Source organism: Sorex araneus, chromosome 10, assembly GCF_027595985.1.
Source record: "Sorex araneus isolate mSorAra2 chromosome 10, mSorAra2.pri, whole genome shotgun sequence".
Taxonomy (NCBI): Eukaryota; Metazoa; Chordata; class Mammalia; order Eulipotyphla; family Soricidae; genus Sorex; species Sorex araneus.
The window spans coordinates 23656365-23678062 of NC_073311.1; the positions used below are offsets into that span (position 1 = coordinate 23656365).

General features: G+C 35.7%; 1 protein-coding gene across 21 annotated transcripts in view; it reads right to left on the reverse strand.

Annotated features, from left to right (window-relative positions):
* PPFIA2 (PTPRF interacting protein alpha 2) overlaps positions 1-21698 on the reverse strand; it is a 469663-nt gene that overhangs the window by 11305 nt on the left and 436660 nt on the right. For 15 of the 21 annotated variants that reach the window (XM_055118486.1, XM_055118484.1, XM_055118483.1 and 12 more), the window contains 5 exons: positions 15809-15890; positions 11219-11419; positions 7715-7777; positions 6698-6727; positions 4192-4385 (listed from right to left, as the gene is read on the reverse strand). In XM_055118486.1, the coding sequence (XP_054974461.1) occupies positions 4192-4385; positions 6698-6727; positions 7715-7777; positions 11219-11419; positions 15809-15890 (570 nt within the window). The remainder of the gene's footprint in view (positions 1-4191; positions 4386-6697; positions 6728-7714; positions 7778-11218; positions 11420-15808; positions 15891-21698) is intronic. The other 6 variants (XM_055118499.1, XM_055118498.1, XM_004602702.2 and 3 more) reach the window with 1 other exon arrangement.

A 21698-nucleotide genomic window follows, 5' to 3' on the forward strand; every position in this document is an offset into this window, starting at 1 on the left:
ATTTACTTAATAGATGAAGAGTCCTTTGGTAAAACATAGTCAACATGATAAAATATTTCTCAGGAGGAAAAAGTTACTAAATTATATCTGTAAATAAATATTTTATTATTTGAAGTGTCCAATAGTTAGAAGAATTAAAAATATTCCAAAATGAGAAAACTGTACTTTTGAAATGAATAAAGGCCATGTTGCTTATACATGTCTTTGTCATTTAGGATGTTATTTCTATACTATGTCCAATGAAATAAATATTCTATTTATCAAAAAATTAAATAGTCAATATTATGAAGATAGGAAATTTTAAGAAATAGATCATCTATTCCAGTTTTAGGAGAAAAATAACATGAAAACTTAAAAAGGTAAGTAATGAGCTAGAAAACCAAATGCCCAAATGAACAGCTAAGAACAATAAATGGTACAGATGAATATGAAAGAAAAAGACCTTCAGACATTGAAGTTATGAAAGGGATATTGTGAAGAAATAGAAAGTAATTCGCTAAAGGATCCTTATAAAAATTTGTACGGGCAATTAAAGAAAATAAAGTATCATGGTTATAGGATTGCAGAAGAAATTTTAAATGTGTTGATATACAAAGATGCATCACTTAGAGTTGAACGTGCATGGTAGGAAACAGAATGAACATGATTATCTGTGGAGAGGTTCTATGTCCTAAAAGCTTTGACATACAGTGGAAATACAAAATAAAATCTATCTAATGAATAAATTTAAAAATCATACACTTTTATAAGAACAATGCTGAGTCCATTATGTTAGAATCAATGAAAAAATGGATACAAATGGAATTAGTATGTTGTTACAGGATAACTCGTGCTCTCTGATTTTTGTATGTGAAGCCCCTAACCTCAAGCATTTCAGAACAGAGCTTTCAAAATGAAATACTTGGATTAAAATAGAGTCATTAAACCCCTAGACCTGACACCATGCACAAAAGTCAGATCAAAGTGGATTAAAGACCTCAACATCAGACCACAAACCATAAGATACATTGAAGACAAGGTCGGCAAAACCCTCCATGATATTGAAGATAAAGGTATCTTCAAAGATGACATGCAACTGGCCAACCAAGTGAAAACAGAGATAAACAAATGGGACTACATTAAACTAAAAAGCTTGTGCACCACAGAAGATACAATGACCAGAATACAAAGACAATCTACAGAATGGGAAAGGATATTTACACAATACCCATAAAATAAGGGGTTGATATCAATGTTATATAAAGCACTGGTTGAACTCTACAAGAAGAAAACATCCAACCCCATCAGAAAATGGGGCGAAGAATTGAACAGAAACTTTTCCAAGGAAGAGATACGAATGGCCAAAAGGTACATGAAAAAGTGTTCTACATCACTAATCATCAGGGAGATGCAGATCAGAACAACCGTGAGATACTACCTCACACCACAGAGACTAGCACACATCCAAAAAAACAAAAGCAACCACTGTTGGAGAGGATGTGGAGAGAAGGGACCCTTCTACACTGCTGGTGGGAATGCCGACTGGTTCAGCCCTTTTGGAAAACAATATGGACGATTCTCAAAAAAATTAGAAATTCAGCTCTCATTTGACGGAGCAATACCACTGTTGGGAATATATCCCAGAGAGGCAAAAAAGTATAGTCGAAATGACATCTGCACTTATATGTTCATCACAGCACTGTTTACAATAGCCAGAATTTGGAAAAAACCCGAGTGCCCTAGAACAGATGACTGGTTGAAGAAACTTTGGTACATCTATACAATGGAATACTGTGCAGCTGTTAGAAAAAAATGAGGTCATGAACTTTGCATATACGTGGATTAGCATGGAAAGTATCATGCTAAGTGAAATGAGTCAGAAAGAGAGAGACAGACATAGAAAGATTGCACTTATCTGTGGAATATAGAATAACAGAGTAGGAGACTAACACCCAAGAATAGTAGAAATAAGTACCAGGAGGTTGACTCCATGGCTTAGAAGCTGGCCCCACATTCTGGGGGGAAAGGCAACTCAGACAGAGAAGGGAACACCAAGTAAAATGTGGTTGGAAGCCAGGTGGGGGAAGGGTGATGCATGCTGAATGTAGACTAGAGACTGAACACAATGGCCACTCAACACCTTTATTGCAAACCACAACACCTAATTAGAGAGAGAACAAAAGGGAATACTCTGCCACAGTGACAGGTTGGGGTGGGGGGAGATGGGATTGGGGAAGGTGGGAGGGATGCTGGGTTTATTTGTGGTGGAGAATGAGCACTGGTGAAGGAATGGGTTCTTGAACTTTGTTTGAGGGAAACATGAGCACAAAAATGTATAAATCTGTAACTGTAACCTCACGGTGATTCACTTATTAAAAAATAAATTAGAAAAAAAAGAAAAATAATCACTTTTTTTTCATTTGTAGTGCTTTTAAATACTAGATGTCTTGGTTAACATTTTAATATTAACATTACTATTTTTTGAAGTTTTTATCTCTGATAAATTTAATCTTAGTGTCAACATCTGTATTAAGATTCAAAATAGTTCCATAAAGTTTATTGAACATTGTTAATTATTATTTCATTTTGGGGGGAAGAGAGGGGAGCATGCCCCGTGTCTCAGAAGTTACTGCCAAGTAATCTGGCTCTGTGCTTGGATCACTCCCAGCAGGGCGGTGGCCAGGGACTTTACAGGTTCCTGGACCAAATCTGAGTTGGCTGTGCAAAAAGCAAGGGCCTTACCTACTGTACTATTTCTTCTGCCCTAATATTTCTTTATACTAACTGTATGTCATCAACATATTTTGATTATTTTTTCCATTTCAGTAATTAACTGTGAAGCAAGATACAACAATTTTCTAAGTTCAATATGAATAGGTTTATACTTATTAATTTACTATTATAATAAGCTATTGTAGAGAGCAGTCACAATACAACTAAATTTTTTATATAATCTACAAAAATAATGGGCTACATCATAAAATATATGATATGACATTACAACAGCACTTTTTCAAAAGTGTTCTGGGTGGTAAACAACTTGACAGAGAGGCAGCATTCAATGCCTCTGGTTCCTCGTGGTTCTCTACAGCCCACTCATATTTTTCTATAAAAGTTAATGTACAAGTAAGGAAAAGCATTACAATTGATATGAAACAAGAGAGAATGGTTTTCAGAGAATTCCTTCTCGGTATTTTTTCTTGGATATGTAGTTATGTATAAATATTATTTAACTTAATTTTTTTAGTTATTTGTGAAGCTCAAATTGATTTAATTTTCGAGGTAGGTGATGGTAGCTCGAGGTAGGAGCTACTTTTGTCACATTGCTTGGGTGTTGCTTCCAGTGGTGCTAAGGGAATCACATAAACTGTTGGGGATCAACCCTGAATCTCCTGCATGCAAAGTTTGCACTCTGGCCTTTTTCTTTTCTTTTCTTTTTTTTTTTTTTTTGCTTTTTGGGTCACACCCAGCTATGCACGGGGTTAACTCCTGGCTCTGTGCTCAGGAATTACTCCTGGCGGTGCTGAGGGACCATGTGGGATGCTGGGAATCAAACCTGGGTCGGCCGCGTGCAAGGCAAACGCCCTACCCGCTGTGCTATTGCTCCAGCCCTTGCACTCTAGCCTTTCAAGCGGCTCCCTGACCCCTTGTTTTTGCTCTTAAAGATAAATTAATATAAACAAACTGATAAAAGTAATAAATAGGAAACTTTCTAAAGAAATTATTAAATTTTTATGCTTCGTGAGAAGAAATTTGTGAATATTTTATAAATATTTATAAATATTTTATACATGTCATTTATTTGGGTAGTTAATATATAAACAGCTCTCTATTAAATTGTCCCTGCAATTTGTTATAGAAAATATTTTGTCAAGAATGAACACAAGGGGGCTGAAAAGATATTACAGTGTGTAGGCTGTTCACCTTGCACACTGTCAACCCAGGTTTGGATCCCAGGCAACCCAGATGGTCCCCTGAACACCAAGAGGATAATTCCTGAGAGCATAGGCAGGCGTAGCCCTTGAGTATCACTGGTTATAGTCCCCAAACAAAATCTAAAACACTAATAAGCACATATATTTAACTAGCATATTTTCGCTATATCTGAAATATTTTTTTGCCTCGGTAACATATGTATATATTATACATACTATTTATACAGGTATTATATATAAAACTTATTATTTAATTTTAATTATTCTTTAAACCTACCGATGGAAACTATCCACCATTTTTAAATGCACACGGAGATCTTTTTTTGTGAGGTGATCTAACATTCTTGCATCTACCAAGCATTCCATAAAATAACTTCTATATTGCGGTAACCCCAAGCTGGGAAGCCATTCATTTCCAATCCATTCGTGGTTCATATCTCCATATGCCAGGGTCTGTAGAAAAACCGGACACTAGAATTGTTTTATAGCAGTCAAGTTTCTTAACCAATAAAATGAGATGGTAACTGTGTGATAATGTTTTCATTGCAAGTTATGCCTAATAACTATGATATACAGACACATAACAGAAGTAACAGTTTGCATCTAAGAATTTAATTTGGTGAAAAATGCATGCATGTAGCTGATATATGCCAATAGGAAATTATTGTATTCACTTTGATTTATGGAAAAATGATTGCATTTTAAACACGTGTACATTTATAATACAAAAGTTAGACTTAATGTTTAATAAATACTGTTCAAAGATACTTTTTAATGACAGATACACTAAATTTGTTCATCAGTATTTCACCATTACTTTCTTTTTCAATGTGACTATTATTATAACCTTCGAGTAATAGCAAATCTTGCTTTAAAAACAAGGGTCTCAGCAAGTAAATAGAAAAAGAAGAGTAAACTACAAAGGACATTAAATATTTTAAAAACATTATTGTTTCCCATTAAAGCATGCAACCAGTATTCCTTTGACCTGTTGGAAAGATTAAGTATTTTTTAGAATATAACCAACACAGACTCTGCACTTACTGAAGAAGGACTTGCTCAAAATCTTAAACACATCACATAGTTCTTTAATATATCACTAAGAACAATTCTCACTAAACACAGTTGACAATTCAACATGAAAGTAAAAATTAACCACCTCCAAAACCAATTTTTCAAAGCTATCACTCTGTATTAATTTTATACTGCTTAAATTGTGATCAAATAAAAAAGCTTAAAATTTCAAGCAATACATTTCGAGTACTTTGCATATTCTAAACCTGATAAAATTCTTCCCAAAAAATCAAACCCTGTGCAAACCACTCTATTCAAAATCTTAATATAAGCACTTTTAATCAACTGCTTTTCTTGTCAAAATTTTCAATCCTTTTGAACAAATACAGATTTATTCTTTCCATCACTCAAAAGTGAAAATCACTGAAAATGCAGTGCGTTTAAGGAAAGAGATGATAGTTTAAAATACAGAGGTTTGTCTCCTGTGTCTGTCTCAATCGAGGGCAGTGACTCTTGTAATTACAGTGCTGGCATAGATGCCTCTAACTCTAATCCTGCCATACTATTTTTTTTTTGGTTTTTTTGTTTGTTTGTTTGTTTGCTTTTCAGGTCACACCCAGCAATGCTCAGGGGTTACTCCTGGCTCTGCACTCAGGAATCACTCCTGGAGGTGCTCAGGGGACCATCTGGGATGCTGGGAATCAAACCCGGGTCAGCCTCGTGCAAGGCAAATGCCCTACCCACTGTGCTATCTATCCAGCCCCAATCCTGGCATACTTTTTATTAGATCTTAATGCAGTGGTTTTCAACCACATAAGGTTCCTTCTCTCTCTCTCTCTCTCTCTCTCTCTCTCTCTCTCTCTCTCTCTCTCTCTCTCTCTCTCTCTCTCTTTCTCTCTCTCTCTCTCTCTCACACACACACACACACATTATTGCCACTTGACATCTGGTAGCCTTAGATCCTGTAGGATGATGCTATTCTTGATCAGTGTAAGTGTTGGTGTGTACAAATACATCCCTTTGAGATGCACAGATAGTAAAATGTTGAAAATGACTACTTTAAAGCATTAGTGATTTTCAATATTTTGTTTCTCCCTTTCTATGCAAGAAATTATCCCTGATTAAATATATACAGGGGTGACTTACAAAAATGGTATGGCCTATTTTTTGTTTGGGGGTCACACTCAGCAATGTCCAGGGATTACTCCTGTCTTTATGCTCAGAGATCATTCCTGGAGGTGCTTGGGGAGTGTTTACCATGCTGGGGATCAAACCAGGCTGACTGTATGCAAGCAGCTTAATCCCTGTATTAACTCTCCGATTCCTACAGTTTATTCTTTTAAAGAAGAAATTACGCTATTAAAAGACACCAGGTATTGGGGCCAGAGTGATAGTACAGCAGGTAGGGCATTTGCCTTGCACCGAGCCATCCTGGGTACTATCCCCAGCATCCCATATGGCCCCCAGAGTAATGTCAGGAATAATTCCAGAATGCTGAGCCAGGAATAACCCCTGAATATCACTGAGTGTGACCCAAAAAGCCGAAAAAACTTTTAAATTAAAAAATAAAAAGAAGCCAGGTATAAATGATGAATATTTACCATGTAGTTATACAAAGGTTCAGATAAATATGGAGCATAACAAACCTAAATATGCAAATTAACTTAGTGAAAACTAAGTGTAAGTTATAACATCATACAATAGTTTCTAACTTTACATCCTCTTAGCCTACTAAATGCATTAAGTGTCTTAAAGCATATGTTTCCTACCTGTGCCCAGCTTCCTTCCTCAGATTCTTTCTGTGTTAGCGGCAGAAAATGATTAATAAAGAAGATAAATAGAAATTAATCTCAGATGGACATACAATATTTTTCTAGAAGGAAAGTTGTGAATGGAAATGTTGATCATTCCATAGGTAGGCAGAGAAAGATTCTTATTTATCCATACTAAAAATTGGGCGATTCAAGAACAACTTTAAGGACAACTAACTAGTTTCAAACTAATTCTACTTAGATTTACTCACATAGGACATAGGGAATTTTCAGGATATAACCAATCTTGTCCTTCTAAACTTAAAATTTCTTGAGTGTTTAATTTTCTAAATTTAGGCATAATAAAAATTCTGGTTATATATAAATATCTGCATTTTCTATGCATGTACATACACATACATAGTAAAACTTTACATAAAGAAATTAGTGAAGCTTTAAAAAACTAACTGAATTCTTCTAATAAATATTTGTGGTTATCAATTGATTTCAGTAATGACCAACCAAAAATTTAAAAGCACAAAAGAACAAATGTAAATCATGTTGAGACTATGTATGAAATTTATAAGCATATAAGATTGACATTGTCATAAGATACATAAACTTTCTCTGTCTCCAGAAGAACAAAGTATCAAATATATATCTATTATACACTTAGTTGGGTCTGATAATATTTATTACCTAAGACTATGCCCCATACTAAGTGAGTGACTAAACTAAAATAAATTGTCACTAAAACTTTCCAAAGTGGCAGATGGATAAATAAGATCTATTAAGTTCTTGACTCTTCCTTTCCATACTATAAAGTCATGTAATTTCAATCATGACAAGCCAGCAGGGCTAGTGTCATATAAAAATGAAATGTAATCAAATAAAGTTACAGAGAAAAATATCCATTATCATGCACAATACATAAACATACCTCTCACTCTTATGTAGGATAAACAAAATAGCATTTTAATCTAATTGACTGCAAAAGAACAATTGTTCCCATTCATCAAATCTGTAAGGACTAACCGTTTTTGCTGGAGCTGCTAGATTTTCCATTTCTTCATGGGTCACCCAAACGTTGCCTGAAGGCTAGTGAGGAAGCCGGGAAGGCAGCAGTGAGTCCACCAGGAAGGAAGCAGTGGTAAAGAAGAAAGGCAGCACCCATGTTAAGTGAGCAGGACACAGCAACACCACAGTTTTCTTACCTCTACAGCATGCAGGAGAGAGACAGCATTGCTGACTTGCTCAGAGCTCCCTTTACCTTCTACTTAGCAAGATTAGAGGCATGCTGTGAAGATCCTATGGAATAGATTTTTAAATGATACTTCTGTGACTAGTCATCAGAAATAAGATAGAACTATTATTTGTATTCCAGATATTGGTTCCATCTTTTAAATGTGTAGGAGAATGTATTATATTTTTCTTCAAAAATATTTTTTTATATTATTTCCAATACTTTATTCAATCACCAGTTTCTTAAGTGTCTTTGAAAAGAGAAAACTGGTTGACAATACCAGACTAAAAAATATATAACTTGTTTGGAAACCAATATCATCTTTGCCCAAATAACTTCTTCCATTTACAATTCAATAAATAGCTTGTTTTCCTGTATTCTAAAAGAGATAATATGTGATGTGCCATTTTTTATTTAATAAGATAAATTTTCCAGTTTCAGTAAAACTTTCAGAAGTTATAAATTCTAATTTTCCCAATGTTTTAGCATTATTCTCCACCATAAAACGAAAGATGATATAAAAGAAAAGTTTCACTCTCAAGTGACTATTTTCCTCTGAAGTCTCTATTTATTTCCCCTAAATGACACATAATTGCTCAATACATTGGATACTGCATAAAATTTCATTCCCTATATTAATGTACATGTTATGCATGTGATTGATAATAAGGACAAATGTCACCATTTTCCAGGAATATTTATGAATATTACATCATTGTTTATTAATCCACAGTTAAAATTGAATTTATACTATGTGTACTGTTTATTCCTTATTTTGAAAGATATCTCAGCTTAAAAAATTCAAAGTCACCACCATTATTGTCTTTGGTGTATTTTACTATTCCATAGTACCATGTTTGACTTTCCTTCAATTATAAGTAATGAGATTCAAAGTAATTTTAACATAAGGACATAAAAGTGGATGGATATAATGCAATTACTAATAAATTTCATAAATAAGAATTTCTCATATACAATTGAGCAACAAAAGTTATTTTAGAAGAAACTAGCCATAATTGTAAGTGAATCATCTGGACACAGAAACCAAATGATACGCACTGGATGTATGTATAGAATTATTTTCTCTTATTTGGAAAATGGGCTTTCTCATAATTATTTTTCTATAAGCTATGCATATCTCTAAAGTCAATTTAGAATACAGTTGTCATTCATTTCTTTAAAAACCCATTCTTTTCCTCTACCCCTACTTTTGGGAACATTCTTTAGTAGCACTGCATTATAGCACTGTCCTCCCGATTTGCTTGAGTGGGCACCAGTAACGTCTCCATTGTGAGACTTATTGTTACTGTTTTTGGCATATCAAATACGCCACAGGTAGCTTGTCAGGCTCTGCCGTGGGAGCGGGATACTGTTGGCAACTTGAAAGGCTCTCTGAGAGAGACGGAGAAATCGAACCCAGGTCGGCAAGGCAAATGCCCTCCCCGCTGTGCTGTCACTCCAGTCCAGCATTCCTTAGTATAAATAGGAATTAATCAATCACTGCATTTATCAATCACTGTCATTTGAGAAAAAGAAACTGCCCTTATTTCTTTCTTTGAGGCATGTACCCCGTATTAAAGAACATAGCATCAATCTATTACTTTCCCTTTCAACCTGAAATGACTGTCCTTTTTTCAAGCGATCTTCAGTGATCGTCACTTGACAGTTAAGTTATTAAAGTCTACCTTATCTTAAAGTGACTTCAGTGGCCTGTTTTGGTTTTGAATGCAAGTAATAATTCTCTTCTACAAGTTCTATAAGGACTTGCCATGTCTCATCTGAAACATATCAATGTAAATCCCTTTCATGGCTTATTTTAAAGGCTACTTTTATAGTTCTATCACCAAACTTGTGATAGACAATTTTCTAAAAAGCTATGGTTTTACAGTCTGAGAGATAGTACAGTGGGTGAGGTGCTTGCCTGCAGGTGCCCACTCCAGGTTTAATCCCTGGTACCAAATACGATCCCTGAGCATTATTGGATTTGGACCCAAAAAAGTGGGGGAAGGAGAGAACTAAAAAACTATGGCATTATTGGTTTCTTTTACATGCAATATGGTTGTATAGCCAGGGAAATTTTTTAGGCATGGTTGAAAAGCTTTCTGACACTCAAAATTAGTTTCTAACCTGCAGTTTTCATTGTGAGACACACTCTAATCTGGAATCTTGTATAGTAACCTAAAAAAAATACTTCTACCTAACAAAATCAATTATACAGTTGTGGTTTTTACAAGCATATTTTATAGATGAGTCCTCATGTCTTAAGTCAATAATATTTCTTCCTTTTTGTCACTGGTTTAAAAGACAGAACTTTCAACTGGATATGTCATGAAAGGTGATGTATAAAATGAGAATTTAAATGCAGAACGTATCTTAGATAATAGCTGGAGAAAAAACTTTCAACAGCCAAGAGACAAGGATTCTACTATGTTGAGTCCAAAGAGAAAATAAACTAAAAAAAAATTGTATAAAATTTAAAATAATGTCATACATAAATTATATTAATGCATGTATATCCTATCTTGTCAAGGAAGAAATTAAAATGGAATAATGCAAAAATTAAGTAAAAGCTTTAAAAATTTTTATTCTCATCAGAATCTAGCATACTGTGAATCAATGTAGGGACAAATACAAAAAAAATGACACAAATGATTTAAAATTTAAATATATATGTATAAATTTAAATATATATGTATACACATATATGTGTGTATGCATGTATGTGTATGTATATTCACACATGAATATATATGCAAATTTATAACCATTTTTATTCTTTTAGAGTAGGGATTAAATTATGAGGGGATAGAGATTTATTACTGAGAAGCAGACTTTTTTTAAAGTAGGTAGAATTTATGAAATACCATATATTGATATACTTTCAAAATGATTACAAACTGATGAAGAACTAAGGAAATAAATGTTGCATCTTCAAAAGCACTATGCCTACAGTTCATTTCTAGAGATATTGACTTACACTAAAAGTTAGTGATGAAACAACCTGAAAAACATAAACTAGGGAACAAGTAAAGACGGTGCTTTGAAGGAAAATCTAAACTTTAAAGATGACTCCCAAGTCTATCTGGCGGCAGTATTCAAGTCTGATATGAATCACGACTCTTCAACAGAAGACTATTAAAAGAAGCAGCAACCTTAATGAAGAACAAGCAAAATCTCTTTGGAGTAACTCACGCTAACAGTGAAATGCACGACGCTGTCGTTAGTTTGCTCTGTGAACCGTAGCTGCTATTTATTCACTCAGTGTTTGGACAAGGAAGGAGAACAACTTGACTCACTGTTCGGGACGTTGGAGGAGCAGAAGGACTTGTCAAGGAGACCATCTCCTGGATTGCTAACCGGAGCTTTAAACGATGCAGAGGATTGCTGATCCCAATTTCTCTCTGGATCTCAGTGTCTGAGAGAGCAGACATGATGGCACCACTCTTGACATTGGCTCTGCAGGCTGCCACATACCAAGCAGGCATTCCCAACCAGAGCTGTAAGATGGGGAGACAGACATATATATATATACATATATATATTTATATACACAGTCATGATCATAGCTCATAACATTTTAGTATCTCTTAGGTGTGAGGCATTATTCTAAGTGCCTGGTATTTTTGAACTCATTCATTATCACAACCCCTATTCTTATTTTCCCCAGTGGCAATAAATGTAGAGATGTGTAATTTATTAAAACCATCAGCTAAGGAGTGGCAGTTGTGTGGATTATATGAGCGTAGCTTTCAAAATAAAATGAGGTGCTAATGTGAGTGACTAAGGTTAGAAACCTCTGGAAAACTTTAGCTAGAGAGCTAAAAAGGAGAAAAGTCATAGAAAAGAGGAATTCTGATTTTTCAACTTTGCTGTGCAGGCAATTGATTCAGCAATAGAATTAACACAGCAGAGTCTGGTAGACACTAGGTGAATGCTAACTCACAATCATTGTGTTACAGCATCTGAATTACGTTTTTTGAAAAGATTAAGAAAGGAATATTCTCTCCATTCCCCCACTTTTTGCTACAAGTAGGCAATGGAAGATATTTAAGTGTAATATTTAAATATGGCTTTTATATGTCCAAAATATCATTCTATTTGCTGATAGAAAGACTGACAACTAAACAGTGACATTAAGAGAAAGAAAAAAAAAAACTATATCATTAAATTTAACCGAGTAGTAGCAATCTAAAATATACTAACCATAAAAAAGTATCGACAAAATGCAATGTTAATCAAGTGGAACCAAAAATTAGAAAGTCTGGGCTCTAATTACATTCCTGCCATTGGTGAATCATGCAGTTTCGTTAAAGCTCAACACTATTTTCCTCATTTATAAAATAATAAGGCATTAAACTTTCTTATTGCAAAGGTCTGGGTTAGTCAGCTTTCTAAGGTCTCCCTATGACCTTAGCCTTCAAGTATTTCTGCTCTGGTATAATCTTTTCCTCTGACTCTGGTGAACTATTTCTAGAGTAGACTATCCTGAAGATAAAAGGGTCTCATTTTCCAGATAAGAAAATATGGTAGGTTCATTCTTACAGTCCTTTGCCTCTGTCTTCTCTCAGCTCATGCTCAGGGGAAAACTAACAATCATGTTACAAGTAGGTCCATGGAGATGCCAAGTGGCAAGATTCTGATACCTCTATACAACATTTATTAAGTCAGTGCTTCAGGACTGTGAAAGAAGAAGTTAGTTTGGAAGTGAGTTCTCCGAAAATTAGTTTTGAGATAAATTCTGCCATTATTAAGACTCCTTTTCTTTTTCTTTTGGTGTGTGTTTGGGGGTAGCACTGTAGCACTGTAGTTCATTGATTCGTTGGAGCGGGCACAAGTAATGTCTCCATTGTGAGACTAATACATCAGGGGTAGCTTGCCAGGCTCTGCCTTGAGGGTGGCGAGGGGAGAGGGAGTGTAAACACACCCAGAGATGCTCGGGGCTTATTCTGAGATTTGTGCTTAGGAATCACTATTACTGGTTTTGGGGGACAATATAGAGTTCTGGGTATCAAACGTGAGTCAGCTGTGTGCAAAACAAATGCCCTACCTGATGTATTAGGGATGTGACCAAGAGACTTTAATTGTGGCCATATAAGACAGCCTGAACAGAGGCTGGAGTTTAGACAGAACCAGATTCCTGATTCACAGAAGCTACGAATTAATAAAATAAAATAAATAATTAGATCAGTATTCATTGAAAAGTAATACCGATACCTTAATAAAAAACAAAAGTCTACTTTTAATTTTACAGTAAAAAACTACTGGTTGCTATAAGGAAAAAACACAAAATTCAGTCTTTCTGTTTTTTGGTTTTGGCCACACGTAGCAGTGCTCAGGGCTTACTCCTGACTCTGCTCAGAAATCACTCCTGGCTATACTCAGGGGCCCACATGTGGTGCCAGGAATCAAAGCTAGGTCGGCTGTATGCAAGGCAAGTTCCTTACTCATTGGATTAACTTACAGTCCCAACAAAGTTAAATCTTTGAATCAGGGCAGTTTGAGATGTGACTAAGAGATTGTTTTTAAGTATAGAGTGTGATTAAAGAGTTTATACATTTGTCTACAAGATTCAGCAAAATACTTCACTCTACCTTGACAGACACCATTAGAAATATGAAATTTAATTTCCTAGTTTATAGAAAATATTTGTTTATAAAAATAACTATATATAAATAACTATATATATATATATATATATATATATATATATATATTTGGGTCACACCTGGCGATGCACAAGGGTCACTCCTGGCTCTGCACTCAGGAATTACCCCTGGTGGTGCTCAGGGGACCATATGGGATGCTGGGAATCGAACCTGGGTTGGCCGCGTGCAAGGCAAACACCCTACCCACTGTGCTATCACTCCAGCCCCATAACTAAATATATTTTGAAAAATAATTACTAAAGATCTAAATAAATATGCTGGGCCTTAATGATATTTCCTTCCAAATGCTTGCTGAAAATTAACAATAACATCACACTTTTAAAGTTTTGAGATATGGATAAATGGTATGTATGAAGCTTCAGACTTCTCCACACATTCTTAGCAGCCTGTGCACTTTAGAAAGTGGCACAGGAGGTGAAAGTCAAGAGCTCTCTTTCATTGGATAACCCAGCTCATTCATCTTGTTTGTTTCATTTTGTAATTTGAGTCACTTTAGGAAGCACATGATGAGCAATTTCTGTGTGCTCAGGATAGGTTTAATTAGCACAAACTTCACTGCTTGTCATTTCCTCACCCCTTAATGTCATCAAATGTGTTTTTTTAATCTAAAGGATCTGTTCATCACTTTCTAAAATAGCAGCTAACTCCAATGAACGCAACTTATTTTATGGAATTGCAACTGAACAAAGAATTGCTATCAACTTTGAGGTGTGCATTCTTTGGCATATTGTCTTCTAATTGATTCTTAAACTATAGTCATTTAAAAAAAATGGTTAGCGGAAGCAACTCTGATCCTTGATTTGCTAAAAATTCCTGACATTCAGAATAAAGTAATGCAAGACACAGACTTCTCATATACAGTCTTAGGGAAAAACACAAAGCCAAACATATTTCGTAGGTCTATGTTTGAGGGATATTTTTAAACAAAAACGAGTTTATAAAGTTTCCTCATTAATTAATGCCTTTGGTCTGAGTATGAAATGCTAATGACATGAATGTGTTTTATAATTCCAAATGACTTAAAACAATTCATTCTGATTGCTTTTGTCAGGCCTAAAATGCCTCTAGACCATTCTTTGCTCTGTGTCTGGCATATCCTTGTAGTTTCCAGCCCACATGATAGAAAGAGAACAGCAGTGAACACCGCTGATAGGCAGAACACCACTCAGAGGGCCCTGTGCTCGGCTGTTTCTCCTTCACTCGGCTTCTCTGTCCTTTATCTGGTTCAGGTCACTGTCATGCCATTGCTCATCGATTTGTTTGAGCGGGCACCAGTAACGTCTCTCATTGAGAGACTTATTGTTACTGTTTTTGGCATATCCAATATGCACAGGTAGCTTGCCAGGCTCTGCCACTCGGGCTCGATACTCTCAGTAGCTTGCCGGGCTCTCCGAGAGGGGCGGAGGAATCGACCTCGGGTCAGACACATGAAAGGCAAATGCCCAACCACTGTGCTATCCCTCCAGCTGGCTCAGGTACTGCTTTATTTTATCAGACTGTGAGTTACATAAGCCATGCTGAATGAACTCGTGCTTTATTATGCTAGTAAGATTAAAACAGATGAAAACCTGGCTTTTCTTCTGTTCTGTTCCAAGTATCTACTTGTTTTGTTACTGGGGGCGAGGAGGCATGCTAGGTTGTCCTCATGACTTACTTCTGGCTTTTCGCTTAGCTAATATTTCTGCTGCAGTTCGGGGAGTAAATGGGTTCTAGAAATAGAACTTGGGTCAGCCACATGCAGGGCAAGTGTCTTACCCCCTGTTCTAGCATTTCAGCGCCTTTTCCAAGTACCTAAATCTAGTTGCCTACCCAGCTTAAAGAAATGGGGTGCGGAACTTAACTTTAAATAAAGGAATGGCTCTCTAAGTAAATAAGTGCCAAAATATTCTGGATCACATGGACTGTTGGGCTGGGAGAGATGAATCACTACAGCAAGAGAAAGTCTATTTTATATTTTTTATTCTCTTATGTAAATATGAAAATAGTGGATATTAGAGAAACTTTTATTCATCCTACTGATATTTTCTTCTGCCATGATCAAGAAAGCAGTAAAATAAAATTATACAAGAAAGCACAGAGGTCACTAAATAAATACACATTTTATGAGAAAATCAAGGCTGCTGGATAGTTAAGACTACAGGCACATCTTTTAACATGCCTCAAAAAGGAACTGAGTTTACTGGTGATTTATTTAAGACAATTAAAGTGTAATGTGTTTACCTCTAGCCATGCAACCACTGTGGGCCCATCCCATTGAGCAAAAGGTAATCCCTTCCTTCGAGCTTCTTCTAGAAGTTCATGCCTGAAGTATATAGTAAAGATTGTTAGACAGTATAGAAAAGATTACTCAATGACAATATTTTTTAAAAAATATCTCGTGCAAGTTTTTAATAAAATGATAGAGACTAACAGAATTCCATCTTCCTTGAGTAAAACACATGCATTAATAACATGGGTGTGGAATCTGATATCTAAAATGAATTTTCCCCAACATTAGTCACTAAATTCAAACAGTAAATGATAATGGACTAAGTAACAGAATTTTATTGCTGGAAAATATATTATTCATTTAATTATTCCTTTAATAAAATGGCACACATATGTATATTAAATTATATATTATCTAAATATGGCTTTTTCTATCTGCTGTGTTCATATGCCCCAATCATTTCAAAGGTAGAAAGACATTATTTCCATAGGGGCATAAAATAAATTTGGCCATTTAATCTCACTCAGCTGATATGTTTTATTTCAACATACTTACTAGTTCTAGAAGGCTATCTAAGAAGTTAGTTCTTTGTCTGGATTACAAGATTACTTTTATTTAAAGATAACCCTGAGAAAAATGATTCACATCACTTCAAAGCAGTATAGCGTGTAAAATTCAGTAGAACATATTTTTACTTATAATAAATACTGTTTTTAATGAAAGTGGAAACCTCAGTGACAACAAATAACTGTTTGTAACAAAAAGACATCAGAGTCCCAATGAATACATCTATAATCATTGCTTGGAGTACTAAATTTTCAAAACATCCATTTACAAAACTAGCTTGAGATTTTTTCAATTACTAAAACAGCAAATACATGTTTTCACTGAAACTCAAATAGCTATCTATGTAATTGGTCCAAACTATAATAGAAGCTGCAATCGCTATGCCTTTGTATGCTTTGATCTTACACATACCTGACAACAATGTACCATAGTTACTGCTATATTTTTAATATATCTATTATATTTAGGAATCTATTACCTATTAGGAATCAAATAGAATATAGTGAAATTTGCCCCCATATTAAGTATTTTAATATTTTATATTATCATTCAAATAATTACTTACTGGTGTCAACAATGAGATGATAAAACATGAAATAATTTGTTTTATTGAGGGGGCTCTGCAGTCCTGCCTGAGACCTTGGAACCAATGTCAGAGCTACTAACCCATTTCAGTGCTGGGGACAAGAAGAATAGCACTCGTGGAGCTCCGGGGTTATATGATACTGAAGATCAATCTCAGGGCCTTGTACAAGCAAACCGTGTGCTCCAAACCTTTGAGCTACCTCCCTGATTCCTAAACATTTCTTTCCACAAAAGACCTTCCTGTTTTGGAATATATGTGTTTAGCAAAATAATTAACATAAGGCAAGGATGCAAAACAAAAATTGAAGTAGTGGAATCTTGTGAGAGGAAAAAATAAAAATCAACAGCTCTTTCACTCGAGGACACATCAAGGGAGGTGTGGGTAAATTCTACAAGTGGGATATTCAGCTCCCGGGAAAGAGCAGCAATTAGGTTGGTCCTGACTCCCAGGCGTAAAACCGAGGAAGGAGTTTCTCAATGATTTGCTGTATAATCAAGCATGTCTTTGGGCTTTCTATGACATTCTTTTATTGCAAACCATTTGAATAGTCTACTTTGACAGACATACTGATAGAAAGTTGTTGAAGGGTTAAACAATCAACTATCAGGTTTTATGGAACACAGGTTTTGAGCTGAGACTTTTGTGGAAATAGAGGTAGGAACCCAGGTTTCCAGATTAGATAGGAAAATGCAAACACATAAAATTTTGGAAAACATATTATGATACACAAACCGATGCTAAAACTCAGTGATGCACATTGAGTGTGGAAATGTTCAAAAAGTTAACAGCAATGGAAACAATCTGAAAAGCTCTTGGAACCACCAAAGACTTTGCTGTCTTTACAAAACAGGGAAGAAGGACATGGAATTGTATTCCAAGTAGGATAAGTTCTAAAGAAAGAGGAATGGAATAAGGGTAATACATGGGCTATGAGCAAGAAAAGTTAAGACTCTGATAGAGCTGAAGACAACTTTCGTGGTATCTGCTAGACAAATATACACTCTTCCTATTATGCTAACAGGTGAGTGGCATTAAGAGAAAAAATACATTTATAATTAGTTCTTGTTATATTAGTTGGATGTGTACATATGCACTCAATAACCAGAAATCACATAACTTGCTAGTGAACTTATATGACTTACAAAGGCCATATTTTTCATATTTTTGTGTTTTTGGACTACACTGAGTAGTGTTCCAGGATTACTCCTGACTTTGTGCTGAGAGCTCGCTTCTTGTGGTGCTCCAGACTCATATGTGGTGTTGGGCATCAAACCTAGTTCGCTCATATGTAAGTAAAGTAATTTAAGCCCTCGACCATCTCTCCACATAGTCATAAAAGGCCCCCTTTTTGCTCTTAACCTTTCAATCATTCCCTTCTCACAGAGATCAGAAGCCAAAGCACATCTCCCCTTTCTAGCTACCAGACTTAACTCTCCACACCCTGTTACGCTGTCTCCTTCCTAAGCCAGTAGTCAACCGACTGCTGGAGAGTTACAAAACTCTTTGCTTAAGGACTTTTATACCTACTGTTGACGGGCCTCAAATGCTCACCCTTGTGTCTCAACATGATCCACTCCCTGATCACTTTAAACCTTTACTCGCTGTCCCCTTCCCAGTGAAAGTCTTGCTCCTTCCATCCCACAACCTCCACCATTCATTTTCCCACTGTTTGCTATGTTTTCTCCTTCACACTTATCTTTTTAACATAGAATATCATTTATTTCAGCCTACAATATTTCCAACGGATATAAATCAATGTTTGTGTGCATTCTGTTCAGGGAGTTAATTGAAGCTAGAATAAGATCAGGCACTAGGTAGCCAGTCATTAGCTGTGAACTGTGATGCTAATCCGTGCTTATATGTAGGTGCATCTAGATTCTGGAAGTTGTATCCCATAGCATTTTGTTTTTCTTTATCAAAAAATAAATTTTTTCTCAGATCTAACCCCTTTTTGAATAATTTTTCAGAACGGGATCCACTATAGCAGATCTGAAGAGACTTGCTTGGTTTGGGATCACTGATAAGAATCTGGTTTGGAGGCAATCTGGTGAATTAAAATAATTCTATTATATCTTGGAACAGAAATTCAATCATATAATTGTTTTGAAAATCATTGTGCAACCTGACCCCTGAAAATTTGTTTTGTTTTGTTTTGTTCAAATTACAAAGTCTCATTATAGTTTAATTATCTTAAGAGTATGCATTGAGGGGCTGGAGCAATAGCACAGCAGGTAGGGAATTTGCCTTTCATGTGGCCGACCCGGGTTTGATTCCCAGCATCCCATATGTTCTCTGGAGCACCACCGTGAGTAATTCCTGGAATGCAAAGCCAAGAGTAACCCCTGTGAATTGCCCAGTGTGACCCAAAAAGCAAAAAAAAAAAAAAAGTATGCATTGATTATTAGATAAAGGAGCTCAATTCTGACAGAATTTGCCCTTTGGTCTACAAGTAGCAGGGCTAAATTCCAAATAAAGGCCTTTGAACTAAAACCCTGAAACTCTAGAGAAAATGGCCAGAGTAGGATCATATGGATGGATTTGCACAGCATTGCGTGCTGCTCTATAGGAATTCCAAACTTGCTTTTTTTAACCTTAGGGCAGTATCTACTGTATCAAGGAAGGCACTGACATTCCCAGAGCAAGACTGCATATACTTTTAGCCTCCTCTTGTTTTTGTAAGCTAGATTTCTAATGTGCTATCAAGTATGTACACTTACCTATCTGCCTTGTCTCCAATTATGTCTTGAGTATTAAATCACAGGAAAAACTAGCACATCTGGGCTGTGAGATGGCTCAAGGGCTAGAGCTCATGTAAGTTCAACATAGGTACCACAAGGCTCATCCCAAGTGCTGCATTTCAGAGCCCAAGATCTGAACCCTCCACACTAACCTTGGGGGAGATCTCCTGGGCATCAATCAATATGCCCGATTCGTGATACACACCTCCCTAAACAGAAGAATGCATGCATACTTGCTTTCTGAAGCCATCTTTCTCCTGACTCTCAGCCAAATTTTATTATTGCTTTTACCCTCGCTTTCTGAAGCAAGTCTTTCTCCTGACCCTAGGACGAGTTTAACTGCCCTCTCTCCTGCCCTCCCTCTCATGCCTATTCTCCCTTCCTTTCCATAGGTACCGTTCCAGCAGGCCTGGGAGGGGTGGAGAGGGGCTACTCCCAGTAATGCTAGGCTCCCTGATGAAGACCTGACAACTCACTGCTCTGCTCTGCACAGCTAAGCTTGGAGCTCGTGGGGCTGGGGTCTGACAGCACTGAGAACTGAAGAAAGGGCCTGAAGCATGTCATGTAGATGTATAGCATGCTAGGAGTAATCCCTGAGCACAGAGTCAGGAGTAAGCACTCAGCAGTGCCAGGTGTGGTCCAAAACCAAGGTAATAAGAAAATAAATGTAAAATGTCTTAGCATGACTGAAGAGTTCATTAGTGACCTTGTTCTGACTATTTCCGGAGCTTCCTCAATTCAATCACAATACTTGCTATTAGACAAGCAGCTCTTTCTGTGGTACCTTTCACATCTATACAAATGCCTTTACTTTTTTGCCACATAGTTCATTCTGTGGTACCTTTCAACACTGTACAAAATGCCACTGCATTTTTTGCCACTTTTCTCATCATCTGCCTGTCTCGAAACCTACTATTTGCATCATAGTGGCAAATTACTCATGTTTATGGAGTTATTGTATCTGAAGAACAAGATTCTACATTACCCTTCCTGTTAAGATTCAAGACTTCTTTTAGGAAGAATTAATTCTCTCTTCTACACATATGCTATGATTTGTATGTACTTTGGTTATTGTACTTATTATACTAATTTAAAATTTAAAACTTTAGAAGGGATTAAACTGTAACTCAACTCTTTACATGCAAAAATAGAGGTTTCTCTTTTATTCTCTCTTGTTCATATAAAATTCTACAAACTTTCTTGAAATACATTATCATGGTTTGACAAGGCAAAGGTTCTTAATGAAAAATTAGTCTTTAAAGTTTAGTTACAACAATATGTAAAGCACTAGTCTTTGCTTTATACATAAAATTTCACCTTCATAATGACCCAATAAGGTGTTTATTGATACTGTTCATAACTTATTGCAAGGCCATAGACCCCTTGTGCTCATAAAGCCAGAGACTAAAAGGTCAGAATTTATGCCTTCACATCCTAACTAAAGAGTCAGTTTTCTACCTTCTACCCTTGTCCTTAAGGTAATTAACATCCCTAAATGTTTCATAACAGAGAAAGGAAGATAATAGCACCACTGTATTGATAATATTAAATGGTATGATAGACTCATCTTTCTTGTGATTCAATTATATTTAAAAGTTGTTTATTATTTATTTCTCTAAGAGAATAGTTAACCCTTCACTTGTACATGTTAAAAACATGCAACACTACAAGGAGTTATGCTTTTTATTTCCTTTTTTATTAATATTATGGTCGTCATCTTAGCCAGACGAAGGAGGTTAGACTAATTTATCTAATAAGGATGAAATGGCTGAACTTGTTGCAAATTTGTTTAAATTAAATTGAATTGAAATAACTATAATGCAAAGTAATCCTCTGTCAAAAATTCATCTCTATGGGTTATTTATTTGTTGAAGCACATGCAAAGTATTTATTGATATAAGTAGCAGAAAAATTTATATGATTTGATAAGAGCTACGAATAGAAATCAAAATAAATTGACAATGGAATTACCTTCTTAACAATTTACAGCATAGAGTAAATTTTTGCATA